Genomic DNA, 14,023 nt, shown 5'->3' on the forward strand with positions numbered 1-14,023 from the left:
TCATAGAAAACCCTGAGAAAGAAATGTTTTTAGTCATAAGAAGTGAGATAAATACAATACATCCTTAAACCCATCTTCTTCCTTCATCCCTTCTCACAAAGATTATCCTAGCTATCAGCTCAGTCCTTATCAAAAGCAGAAAGACATCGAGCATCAATGTGCTGGTAAATGTTTAATAAGTGACTCTCTTAACCATCCCCCTCCCTCCAACCTCCCCAAGGCTTTCTTTCCAGTCTCTAGGCTGAACATCTGTTGCATCCTTTTGCCTTCTCTCACTATGAATAATGCTGCCTGTCTGTAAGGATAATGAAGCCGCTGTTTCTATTTACAACTCTTCCTTGAAATACCCTTACCCTTGCTGACAGAATACCAGGAAGCCCCATTGATGATGCCATCAGGAAAGTAATCGCCACAGTTCCAGCCCAGGTGCATCCATCCATGTGCATAGGAATAGACTTTGGCCAGCTGAGGGGAAAGCACGGTAGGAAACATGACCCAGAATATACCAAATTTATGTGGTAATGTTCACACCTAGAATTGGGGGTGAAGCCAAAAGTCACTCAATTAGCTGTGTTAATTAATCAGCAAGATAGTGGGAAAATCATGAATGGAGAATTTAAGAGCCATCGGTTTTAGTATTGGCTTTGTCATTAACCTCACTTTGTAAACTAGAGTAAATCTTATTTGGGCTTCAGTTTATTCTTCTATTAAAAGGAAGAGAATAGGTGGTCTTTAATTCCTCTTTCAGCTCTATGTTATTTTGGCATTAAATTTAGGAGATTATAATGTTCATGTTTTCAATAGATATTACTATTCATATGTAGGAAGATGCTGGAAGCAGGCTTTTGAAACCACATAAAAGTAACATTTTTGAACACCATGTTTTAACATGCTGCATGTTCATGTTGTCAATGTGCTTAAATGCAAATTTTTAAGAAATACATTTCATTTGAACTTCATAATAACATAATCGTGTGAACAAGGCACTAAAGGAATTATTAATTCTAGTTTACAGTAGAGGAAACAAAGTCTCAGAAAAGTTAAGTAACTAGGATCACACAGCTAATAATTATCAGGAAGGATGCAAACCCAAGGCTTCCTGCTTTCAAATCCATTATTATCTCCATTCCATCCTGCTTTTATGATGTTATTTGATGGTCAGTTTTTAGAATAGCATAGTACTTATGTTGTGTTGTAGACCACTGACATACATGGACAAAACAAATAGCAGATTATCTAAAACAACATAAAAAATGATAACTGAAATCTGCATGTAGATAATAGGGTGACGCCTTCATTTTTTGGTCAATTCTCTGATCCATTGATTAATATTGGCCTCAATGCTTGGGCCACTTAATATTAAAGTGTTTTATTTTTTGTTTTTTTTTTCCAGAAAGAAAGAAAGGAGAGGGAAAAGGGAAGAAAAGGCAGGTGAAGGGAGAGAGAGACAGAGAGAGAGGAGGGGGATTGGGGAGGACAGAATGAATAATCTTCTGGGAACAAAAAGGAAAAAAATGGTTTTAAGGGAGGTCTTAAGGGGAAATACACCAAAGGTAAAAAGAATAGTTTATCCAAGAAGATTAAGATTACTAGTAGGACAAAGGAGGGAGGGAAGACAAAGAATGTGCCTGTTGCTGTTCTTCATAATACAGGGACATTCCAGGGAATTTTTGGAGAAAAATGTAATCATCCTCTCAATGAACCTTGTTAACTCTTTCATCTCTTTATAAATTTAAAATGCATGGTTATATCCTCAGATAGTGGACATAAGACTAATGGCCTTGTACTTCACCTATTCAATGAATTCCAATGATTTATGTATCATTATTGTGCAAGGTGCTGCACAGAAAAGGGCCTTATAAATACTAGACTTTAATAAATATACATAATATTGTTGAATGAACTTTCTTCATGTTGAATGTGTGCCTCTCTATCAAAATAACCAGGTCTTTCCAGTGCTATTAGATTATCTCTTTTTTTCCTTTATTGCTAAACTTGGAAAAAACAATACCATTGCTTCCACTTCTTCCCTATCCACTCTCTCTCCTACCCTTTGCAATTTACAGGAATATAGCACTTACAGGTTAAAGGATCTTCAAGAGCATTTAATTCAATAGCTTTTTTTTTTTTATAAATGAAGAAACTGGAACAGAATGGTTAAAGCATTTGCCCAAAATAATTACTCTTGTTGAACTGTTTCCCATTTTTTAAAGCTCAAATCAATTGCTGCCTCCTCCATTCAGCCTTCCTTGATCCTTCTGGTTAGTTACAACTCTCATTGTATGTAGCACATTATTTTTCAATTTTATAAAGCATTCATTAATTGACATTGTACATTAGTTTCCTGTATCAGTCACTTGCTACTACATCCTAAGCTTTTTAAGATCAGGGATCCATTTGTTTCACCCTCAAATTTAGCCATACAGTTGTTGTTCAGTCATTTAATCATTTAATCTTGTCCAACCCTACATGACTCCTTGGACCACTTCATGTGGTTTTCTTGGCAAAGACACTGGAAGGGTTTGCCATCTCATTATTGAATATGTCCTTATTTTCTAGATGAAAAGCTGAGGCAAACAAGGTTAAGTGCCTTGCCCAAAGTCACACAGCTAGTAAATGTAGAGGCCAGATATGAAACCATTCTTCTTGACTAAAAGTCCAATGCTTTATGCCTTCCATCATTGTTGGAATTCGCTTATTTGGAATTGTAGGAAATCCCCAAAGTATCAGAATCCTATTGGCCTGAGCTCCCACCCAAGCAGAGGAGACTAAGGATCAGTGGATGAGAAAGAGAGGTTTGACCCTTATAAGAATAGGTCCCTGATCTGGAGGACGACTCAACTATTCCCAAGGAACACAGACAGCCTAGTACAATCCAATGTCCTTTTGGATAGACATGAAAGAGTCTATTAGTTAAGAAAGAGCCTTGCCCTTTAAAGAATTCTGATTGACTTTTGCTGATTCAGGCCTCTTAACAGCTAAAAGGTTTTGTCTAGGGGAGAGGCTAAATAAATAGCTATCTATTGCTCAAAGATAAGCCTCTTTTTCCTGCAAAAACAGCTTGCCTAACAAATCGCTGATGTTACAACTTCTCATTGAGAGACCTTCCAGATACAGGGACCAGACCAAAGCTACTTACTCTGTGCTAAACTAACTTGTGTAAACTCATCTTAGAGTTGATGGTAACCCAAACAGTACCATGCCTCCTGGGTATTTGTTGTTCTCTCTCTAGGACAGAGCAGTACGGTCAGAAAAGGCTTTTGTTCAGCATAAGCTATCTTGGAACAAGCAATAAATAATTCTGACAAATTATTTATTTAGAAACAGAATTCCAGAGCTGGAAGGGGGCCCCCTCATTTTACAAATGAAAGAATGGAAGGCTGGAAAGGCTAAGTCAGTTATCCAAATTCAGGAGGTGTCAGTGGCAGAAGCTGTACTGCAGTCCCAGCCTCCTAACTCCCTAGTTGGAACAGACATTCATCTTCACAGAGGGACAACCACCTACTCTACTGGCATAACTGCTTGCATGACCAAACCATTTTTAGTACTAGTACCACTATGCATATCCTCCAATGAACTTGTTGCAGCACAAAAATTACTGCCTTTAGTATATTACATAGTCTTAATCACATTACCAGCATAGTTACATATAAATATCTATCATGTGTTCATCACACACTATGGACCAAAATTCCCAAATATACATTTTCTACTATTCTGGACTTCATCATTACTAGGATCAATTTCCACTTCAGGGAGAAAGGGGAACTGAAATCTGCCATCAGGACCACATCAACTACAGAAGGGAATCACTATACTCCCACCATAAACAAGATTAATCACATCTCAGTGACTTTGAGTTGTCTTTAATTAAAAAGAAAGCTATCATCTATGGACAAAAATTTGCTGCAACTAAAACTAGTCAAAAGAACATATCATAGGCTTCAAAGCAAAAGAAGCATCATCATCAGAATGAATTGGTAACTTTTCATGGGAACCAAGTTGGCCACAGAATGATTAAATTCCTACATATTAAAAAAAAAAATTCATCATTTTATATCTTATAATTTTGAGCCACTGAGATCTTCCACAACATTTTTCATAATGCCCTATTCATCTGAACCATGCCAGATATATTTTAAGAACTGAAGAAAAATAGTCCATTCAATCTGAAGATAGACTTTCTAGTCTTTTACTATTATTTAATGGAAATTCAACATTTGTGTATTATTTTGTCTTTAAGATTCTAATGAGAATGGCTGTAGTTGGAATGATTTTTGAATGACATAATTTGAGCACTGGAAGGAACTTCATCACTCCAATATAACTTGATGAATGACCTTCTGGCCTTTACCTTAAGCACTCCATTGAGGGGCAATCCATTATCTCTCAAAGCATTCACTTTGTTAAATCTTGCATTCCAATGGTGGAATATTTTAATCAAATTGTGCCCCAAAGGACAGTGATAAGATGTATGATGGATGGATGTTATCAAGAATGATTTGCGGGGCAGCTAGGTGGCACAGTAGATAGAGCACCAGCCCTGAATTCAGGAGGACCTGAGTTCAAATCAGACACTTAACACTTCCTAGCTGTGTGACCCTGGGCAAGTCACTGAACCCCAATTGCCTCAGCAAAAAAAAAAAAAAAAAAAAAAAAAAAAAAAAAAAAAAAAAAAAAAAGCTATCTATACTCATGAAAAATGATCTGAATCATTATTGACTAGAGAAATGTACATAAAACAACTGAGATAATGTGAAAGAAAGGAAAATGAGAACACCAATGCTTTGTTGTGGAATTATGAACTGATCAAACCATTCTGAAGAGCAATTTGGAACTATGTTCAACATAAATCCAAGCATACCCTTTGATCCACTAGTCCTCAGTTTCCTCATCTGTAAAAAGAGAGGGTAGGACCACATATCCTATAACTCTAAATCAATGATCTATTATCTAAAAGGTCAGTAGAATAAGTTCTTTGAGGTATTGTCTATACATTAGAGCAGCTCAAAAAGAAAGTAAAATGTCCCTTAATAAATGCATGCCATAATTACCTTACCAGGTACCTAGACAAATCATAGAACCTCTCTTCACTTCAGTGTCCTTATCTGTAAAATATGACTAATAATAGCATTGGGTTGTTATGGTGATCAAATGACAAGGCACATGTTAAGTGTTTGCAAACTTTAAATTGCTATACAAATGCCAGGTTTTTTGTTTTTTGTTTTTTGTTTTTTTTTGCTGAGGCAACTGGGGTTAAGTAACTTGCTAGGGTCACATAGTTAGGAAGTGTTAATTGTCTGAGATCAGATTTGAACTCCTAATTTCAGGGCTATGCCTCTATGCACTGCATCACCTAGCTGCCCCTTGTCAGCTATTTTTAATTTAATTTTAGGGACTCTAGTTAGTTTTTTGAGGCAATCACAGTTTAGTGACTTGTCCAAGGCCACACAGCTAAAAAGTATTTGATCCGGGATTTGAACTCAGGTCCTCCTTACCTCAGGGCCAGTGCTTCACCCACTGCACCACCTAGCTGCCTCTTTATGTATTTTATATACTATATGTATGTATGTGAGTGTGTGTATATACACACACACACACACACACACAACACACACACATCTATATCATATATATATATATATATTATTCTGAAGAGCATTTTGGAACCATGCCCAACATAAACCCATGCATACTCTCTGATCCAGGAATACTACTACTAGGTCTGTATAATTTAAAAAGGGGAAAGGATCTATATATGTACAAAATATTTATAGCATATAGTATGTATGTGTGTTTCTATATATATTAGAATGACATCTATGCTGAGCTCCAACCAATCTAAATACACAGTCATTTGACAGTTTAAGACAAAGAAAGGTGTCCATAATTGACTGGATAATTGAATAAGAATTCAGAAGAAGGAGAGAGTGTGTTAGGTAATGGTGGTTTGGAAGACTTTGATCCCACAGCATAAGAACTGATAGATATGTCAGAGTATACCCCAAAAATATATCACACACACCTATTTTATTTTAAATTACACGCATAAATTCCTGTTAAGCTATAGATGTGATGATATTTGATTATAGGTACCTGGTAAGGTAATTATGGCATGCATTTATTAAGGGACATTTTTATCTAAGATAGTGTTAGGTTCTTACTAAGTGCTAATGAGATAATGAGATATTAGGTTCTTAGTAAGTGCTAAGTAGATACTTAACAATTCTCTAGTTCCAGTCTTTACTGGAAGTTTTACTTGTGAACTCCTGGGGGAGGAGCTTGCATGCTTAGGAGGAGCAAGTTCATTGGTTGAAGTAATTTTTCCCAGAAGCCCTTGCGCTATCCCACGCCCATTCTCTGGGAGGATAAAAGAGGGCGGCACTCCAGAGATAGAGTCTCTGTTCTAGGTCAGAGTTAGAGCGGCTCTCTGCAGGAAGGAAAGTCACTACTCTGAACCAGAGTTAAAACGGCAACTGTCTGGAGACAACGGTTATCTACAGGAAGAAGAATCTGTCTGAGAGATTTGAGTTGGCACAGCAGATCTCCTCCCAGAGAGCAATCGGCAGCTTCTGGAGACGACAGCACGTTACAAGATAGAATTCAAAATTAAGCTTTTTGACACTATGTAATACTTTTATTTTTTTGGTGGATTAATTTTTTATTTCCTTACTAGATTATTACAAACTCTTAAAAAGACTACAGATTCACAGATGTAGAGCTGAAAGGACCTTAGAGGCTGTCTAATCTAATATGCTCATCAGTGAGAAAACAGAACCATGGAGGTTGTGATTTCACCATGATCATATAGATAGTAAACATCAGAAGTGGTATTTGAAGGCAGATCCTCTTCATTCAGAACCATTTTCCCATCCCCATCCCTGAAATCATACTGCCTTTTACAGGGAAAGGAATTCTTTGTATCTTCTACTTAGTAGTTCATAGCAACTCAGTAAGGATTTCTTGATTTGATGCTCCCACTTGTTAGTTGTACCTTCCATTTCTAGATGCCTCACTCTCTGCCAGGCATTTATCTTAGCCTTTATGCTTACCTTTCTGAAAAGCTTATCATCCGGAGTGGGAGTATCAGCAGTACGACGGAAACCCCGAACCCGATGCTCACGTGATTTGTCATATGGGTAATTGGCTACTACTGCACCTCCATGAAGATTGGCAGAAAGGACAAAATTGATTGATTCCATCCAGTGTATAACAGCTTCAGTTTCTGGTTCCACCTAAATGGAGGTAGAGTTAGCAGGAAAGTGATAAATGTGAAAATATAGCAGAATTATACATGTTTAACATTTATTGGATTACTTGCTTTTCTAAGGAAGGGAGTGGGGGGAAGGCTGGGAGAAAAATTTGGAATATATGGTTTTGCAAGAGTGAATGTTAAAAACTATCTTTTCATATATTTTTTGGGAAAAAAAAACACAACCTATTATTTAAAAGAGTTAGTAGGGATCCAAAAGAAAGTACAAAATCCACACAAATGGACATCTGAAGAATTCCCATCCTAATAAGGAAGAGGTCAAGGGGGGAAGCAAAGAAAGGAAGTCTCTATATTTACTTTCTGACCTACTGTTTTCTCAATTTCCAATCTTTTAATTAAATCAAGGGGGATGAAACTGAGGTGAGGGAAGACATGGCTGAATATTCTTTTATTCCTTCTTGCCTGCTGACCCATCTCCACAGGTTTTCTATCATGCCATAGAAATCTCTTCATCATGGAAGCTCGCTCCACCCCTGACTACTTCTCACACTGGAATTGGGAGAGACAGAGAGACTTCTCCCTATCCTTTTCTGATTGACTGGTTCCTCCCAAATTTCCTCAATTTAAGGAGGAGACCCCAGGTCACAGTATCTTTATCCCTTTCCAGATTATACTGCTTATCATTTTCATGACTGGTGACTAACTGATACTAGCTGTATGCAAAAGTGGAAAGAATAAGACTGGAAACATTTACTGTCTCAGACACATCCAGAACTGTGACCCTGATCAATTAATGCATAAGAATTTATTAATCACCAAATAGGTACCAGGCATTGAAGTGGGAATTGGAAATATAAATACAAAAGCAAAAATATATGTGTTCTCCAATAGCTTAAATGCTAATACATCTTAATAGATAACTAAATGTGAAAAGATGTTGTCCAAAGAATTTTGAATCCCTGTTATCATCATCACCAAATATTTATGATCTAATTAAATGTGGAATTCTGAATTAAGGGCTAAGCCAATACAGTATGGCACAGAGAATAGGAAGCTGGTCTGGAAGATAGGAACATTATAAGTCTAATACATGTTGAATGTCATCTTGGGCAATTCATAATCTTTCCATGCTCTAACCAGTTGCAGAGAAGATGCAAATCTGTCTTGGTAAAGAGTTTCTTCCCTCATACACGGGTTGCCACTACTAATTACAGATCTGTTTCCTATCTCTATCCATTACTAACTGTGAAAGGCTGTGGCAGGTACTAGGGATACAAAAAGGTAAATAAAACAAAGACCTTGTACTTGGGAACCTTTCAATATAGCAGAGGTAATACTTATTAAATACTTGCTGAATTAAAATGGAATAAAAGTAGATGGGAGATGGGATTTACACCCACCCAAGCATTTTTGTGGATAAACATTTCTTCTCTGTACCTGACTTCTCCAGTTATCTGGAAGAGGTAAGTGATGGTTTAGTCCCCCACTCTTCTCATTGTAGTACATGTAGGAGTTAAGATCTGGAAAATTTCGATTTAGGTCTATTCCATTGGCATTGTTCCGACCAATAAGATATCCATTGCTGTCTGGGCCCTAGAGAAGAAAGGAAGATAGAAAAGGAAGTTTCAGATTGAAGTTTACATTTGGAAAAAACAACACTTTTCTGTAACTTATTAGTATTTGCTTGATTATTTAAAGATATTGATCACAAATAAAGACATATTCAAATAATTGGAGAAATATTGTTCATGGGTAAAATGAGCTAACAAAATAAAAATGAAATCTTATCTAAATCACTTTACTTACTCAGTTATAAACCAATCAAACTATAAGGGAATAACACCCTATATGAAGATAAAAGTTGAAATGGGTTCATAATTTAGACATAAAAGGTGATACCATATAAGCAAATTAGGAAAACAAGAGATAGTCTACCTCTCAGATCTATGGAGAAGGAATTTAGGGCCAAAGAAGAACTAAAGCATATTATGAAATGCAAAATGAATAGTTTTGATTATATTAAATTTAAAAGCTGTTATGTAAGTTAACATATATGAATGTAATGGAATATCATCGTTCTTTAAGAAGTGATCAGTAGAATATTTTCAGAAAGGCCTGAAGAGGTTTATATGAATTGATGCTAAGTGAAGTGACAGCAGCAACAAGATTATGTGATGATAACTATGATGGTTGCAGTTCTTTTGAATAATGAAGTGATTCAAGACAGTTCCAATAGACTTTTGGAGAAAGTCATCTGCATCCAGAGAGAAGACTAGGGGGACTGAATGTGGATCACAACATAGTATTTTCATTTTTTTTTTGTTTGCTTGCTTTTTCTTCTTTCTCAATTTTTTTCCTTTTTGACCTAATTTTTCTTGTGTGTCATGATAGTTGTGGAGGTGTGTATAAGAATTGCACATGTTTAACATATATTAGATTACTTACCATCTAGGGAAGTGGCATTGCCATCCAGGTTTTGCCTACCTGAAGGTAGGAAGTTACAAATTAGGTTGACTAGCTTCAGAAAAAAAAAAGAGGGGGCTGAAACCTTGGGCCACTAAAATAGACATCATGAATGTCCATTTAGTGACTAAAAGGTATTCTGATGCTCAACAAAGTACAAGATATTTTCTGAATTAGCAGCTATGAGCCTCCAGGATGCTTAATGTACCATAGGAGCCAGCAATTTAGACAAAAAAGAGAACAGCTTATTCATTCATTCATTGACCCAGTTTTTCTTAATACAGAAGATAGTATGGTAATGCCTATTTGGAGATAACCCAGGGCATTAGCATATTTGAGCATTATTCACACCACAAAAGGAGTTTTCAGGTGACCAAAGAACTGAACCCAGTCTCTTTCACATATTAAACTCCATTTAAAATGTGATTTTAACTTAAAAAATGGCTACATACCATTTCTTTAAAACATATATACTTTAACATATTTAACATGTATTGGTCAATCTACCATCTTGGGGAAAGGGTGGGGGGAAGGAAGGGAAAAGTTGGAACAAAAAGTTTTGTAACTGTCCATGCTGAAAAATTACCCATGCATATATCTTGTAAATAAAAAGCTATAATAATTAAAAAAAAAAACACCAAAAATAAACAAAACAAAACAAAAAAAACCATATATACTGTATAAAGGAAAATTCACCAATTTGTACTAGCAACAGAGAATCAGATAATTTAAAGCTGGTCAGGACCTTAGAAATCACCCAGATCTTCATTTTATAGATGAGGAAATTAAATTTTAAGGAAGAACAGTTTAAAATAAAAAAACCATTAATTGTTGGTCCTCTGGGCAGCTAGGTAGTGACACTGTGGATAGAGGGCCAGGCCCAGAGTCAGCAAGACTCAGTGTTAGTTCAATTCTGGCTATGTATCCTTTCTTTGATTTGCCTCAGTTTCCTCATATGTAAAATGAACTCGAGCAGGAAATGGCAAACCCCTCCAGTATCTTTAGCTAGATACTTTGTCCCAAAGAGTTGGACACAAGTGAGAAAGGATGCAATCAATAACAAAATTGTTGAATGTTTACTGGCTGAATTTCATAGTCCTCTGGCTCCAATATATCTTGAATAATCTTTTTTTTTGATATCTTTCATTTTTATACCAGTCACCTTGTGGCTATGTTGTTTTATACTCTCCTACCATCCCATTTCTAAAATTGAGTCTTCCATTGTAACAAAGAAATGCAGTTAGGTGAAAAAAACTGATACTGTGATCCCATCTGGCAATATATGTAACAATTTGCCCGACTATGTAGTCCCCTAGGCTCTATGTAGGAAGATTTTAGGTTCATTTCTAGTTTAATTTCTTTTCACTGTTCTTTGCAATGATTCAATGTTCTTACAATGGCAATGGGTTCCACAGCAAAAGTGTGGAAAGGGGAGAGGAAGTAAAGAGAGGGGAGAGATGGGCAGAGGAAGTAAGAAGAGAGGAGCTAAAAAAAATCAAGTCTATGGTGAAAAATCCTTATTTGGAGGTCAGAAAACTCTGACAATACAACCTCAGGCATATGACAAGCCCTAATAAGAGAAAAAAGGTACAATGAGAAATATCTCATCTATCCTAGAGTTGAGTTCCATGTAAAAGAAGTTTCTAATTTTCCCTGTAGGAAAGAATAACTAGCAATTTGATAAGTAAGTAAATTATTTATATTTGTTGTCTATTTGTTGATTTTCTATTTTTTTTAAGATCATATATTGAATCCATAATGTGTATATTCTCAGAGATACAATTTTTGTTCTGAGATCTACTACTTTTGTAGTAATATCATCAATACATTACATTCTTTTTCATTATTGAATCTATAAAATGAAGTTTGATCTACTCTGTTGTCAGGACATCATTTTGATTGCTAAAGCTAATGTTTTGCTCATTTTAAACAACCCCAAACTCTCAATAAAGGCTATTTTCCTCCCATACACATCCCAAATTGACCTTATATAAAAAACTGGATTGAAGTCTACTATTCATTTTTTTTTTTTTTAATATTTTCTTTCCTCTTTTAAAGAGACCTCATTTTTAGGCTAAGGCCTATTTAGGAATGGCCTTAATTCAGACCAATACCATAATCAACTCTAACTTGATTAAAAAGTCATGAAAACATTATGGTATATTTGAATATTATGAACTTCTATTTCATCATAAAGATCCATCCATTTCTGTTGTACAGAAGCTTCAGACAAGTTATTTTTCATTTTAGGTGTTGTTTAATTTAAATCTATAAAACGAGAACATTGGAGTAGAAGAAATTTAAGTTTCCTCCCTACTCTAATTTTCTATTATTTGTATGCTTCTAAGAAAAACCTATCATCAATACACTGGTTTAGTCACTAAAATATAGGAACAATTTGAGTACAAAAGAAGTCTTAAATTGAACACATTTTAGGAGCAGGAACAGCTTTCTGAGATAATTAATTGTAAAGTGTTTAAAAACTGTGCCTGGCTCATAATTCATGCTATATAAATGTTAGTTATTGCAATTATTCCTTTTATATTATGGGAATTAGGAGTACAGCATCCCTATGATCTGGAAAATCTGCATAAATTTTTTTGGCCCTTCTTTCATACAAGAAGTCTGAATTATTATGGTATTAAAAGATAAAAATATTGGTAGTATATAATAGTATGCATATATTTTGTGCATTTCTGGCATGTGTTCTCTGCTTTTTCTGCAAAACTACCCAAAAATTCTCATTTGATTTCTTATGTTGACCGGCAATGCATCAAAACTATGATGGGAAAGTCTAAATGTGGAAGAGATAATTGTAATTACATATATATAAATTACACAAATATAAATTACATATTTGTAATGATGAAAGACTTTGAATTGAAAATCACAAATCTGACATTTGGAAGAAACCTCAACAGCCTTCTAATTCAATTTGTACATGAATGTATTAAAAGACATTTAGTGGATTGTCCATTCTTTTCTTGGAAGACCTCCAAGGAAGAAGTCAACACCTCAAAGGCAAGCTCATCCCACTTTTGGACAACTCTAATTGTTAGGAAGGGTTTTTCAGACATCCAAACCTAAATTGGCTTCTTTGCTACTTACTTCTATCCATTCTTCTTGATCCTGTCCTCTGGAGCCAAACAGACCATGTCCAATCCCTCTCCTCTAGGTAACAGCCTTGCAAATACTTGAAGACAGCCTTCAAGTTCCCTCCGCAATATTGATGTATCATCTTTGGCTGACCTCTTTTGGACACTTTCCAGCTTATCTGTGTCCTTAAACCATAGTACCCAGAACAGACATGGATTGTGCTCCCTTTGGGAAACTAATCCTTTTAGATTGATGTATTTCTTTCTGATTCCCAGCCCCCCCTAGCTGATGCATTATCAATTCAAGAAGCTAGGACCTTTGATTCATAAATCCTGTCAAAAGCACCCTTTTGAATTCCAATAGGAGATCTGGGCCTGTCCCCATCCCCCACTGGATCTCTGCCAACTTGGGACACCACCCACAAGCCCCTTTAGCTATAAAAGAGCCAAACTGGAGCTCTCTCTTTGCAGAGGTTCCTAACATGGCAGCCTTACGCCTGGCTGCCAAGAATCTCTGTACACTGGAATCCTATTTCTGGTGCCCTTTTTATCTCTACCTTCACCTTTTACTAACTACACTTTAACTTTACTTCCAAACCCCATAATAAACCTCCTTTATCAAGCTAGATTTTCAGGTCTGTAAATTCCTTTATAGGGGACTCTGTGACATCACCAGTCCTCATTTAAATCTGTATCCTTGCACCGAATCCAAAGGAGTTGCAGGAGAGCTCTATTTGACTCCCTGTATGCTATACCTGCCACTAGACCTAATTTCATTTAGTTACCCTAATTCTAAATCTCATCAGAACGAATATAATACTCCAATATAAATACAAAGGAGGTCTACAAGGATAGAGTACAGTAGAATCAGCACCAATTTGTTCCTGGAGATGATTCACCTCCTAACCCACCCAAGAGTGCAATAGTTTTTTGTGGGTGTGGTAAGGGGAGAGTGGTATATTGAACTTGCAATATATTAGCAATCCCTCTGCAAATTCTCTTCCGAAATGATACATACATACATACATACACACACACACACATTCATATACACACATGCCTTTGCCATCTGTTTGTAGTTGGTGTTTTTTGTACCCAAGAGCATGACTATTATTATTTTACTAGTTTCAGTCAAATGACCTAAAATGTTCTAATCTGTCCTAACTTTAGGATCTGTTGTTGTCTTTTTTTTTTTTTTTTTAAACTTTCATCCAAGTTCAAAGACTTGGTACAGTGGAAATTTCTAATGCAT

At 35.9% G+C, this 14,023-nt stretch overlaps 1 protein-coding gene across 1 annotated transcript in view; it reads right to left on the bottom strand.

Moving 5' to 3' along the window:
• Positions 1-14,023, bottom strand: part of CPN1 (carboxypeptidase N subunit 1) — a 39,509-nt gene that overhangs the window by 11,984 nt on the left and 13,502 nt on the right. The window contains exons 3-5 of the mRNA XM_074296060.1: positions 8,651-8,806; positions 7,053-7,235; positions 354-465 (exon numbers count right to left, since the gene is read on the bottom strand). Of these exons, the coding sequence (XP_074152161.1) occupies positions 354-465; positions 7,053-7,235; positions 8,651-8,806 (451 nt within the window). The remainder of the gene's footprint in view (positions 1-353; positions 466-7,052; positions 7,236-8,650; positions 8,807-14,023) is intronic.

Source organism: Sminthopsis crassicaudata, chromosome 2 (genome assembly GCF_048593235.1).
Source record: "Sminthopsis crassicaudata isolate SCR6 chromosome 2, ASM4859323v1, whole genome shotgun sequence".
In the NCBI taxonomy this organism is placed as follows: domain Eukaryota; kingdom Metazoa; phylum Chordata; class Mammalia; order Dasyuromorphia; family Dasyuridae; genus Sminthopsis; species Sminthopsis crassicaudata.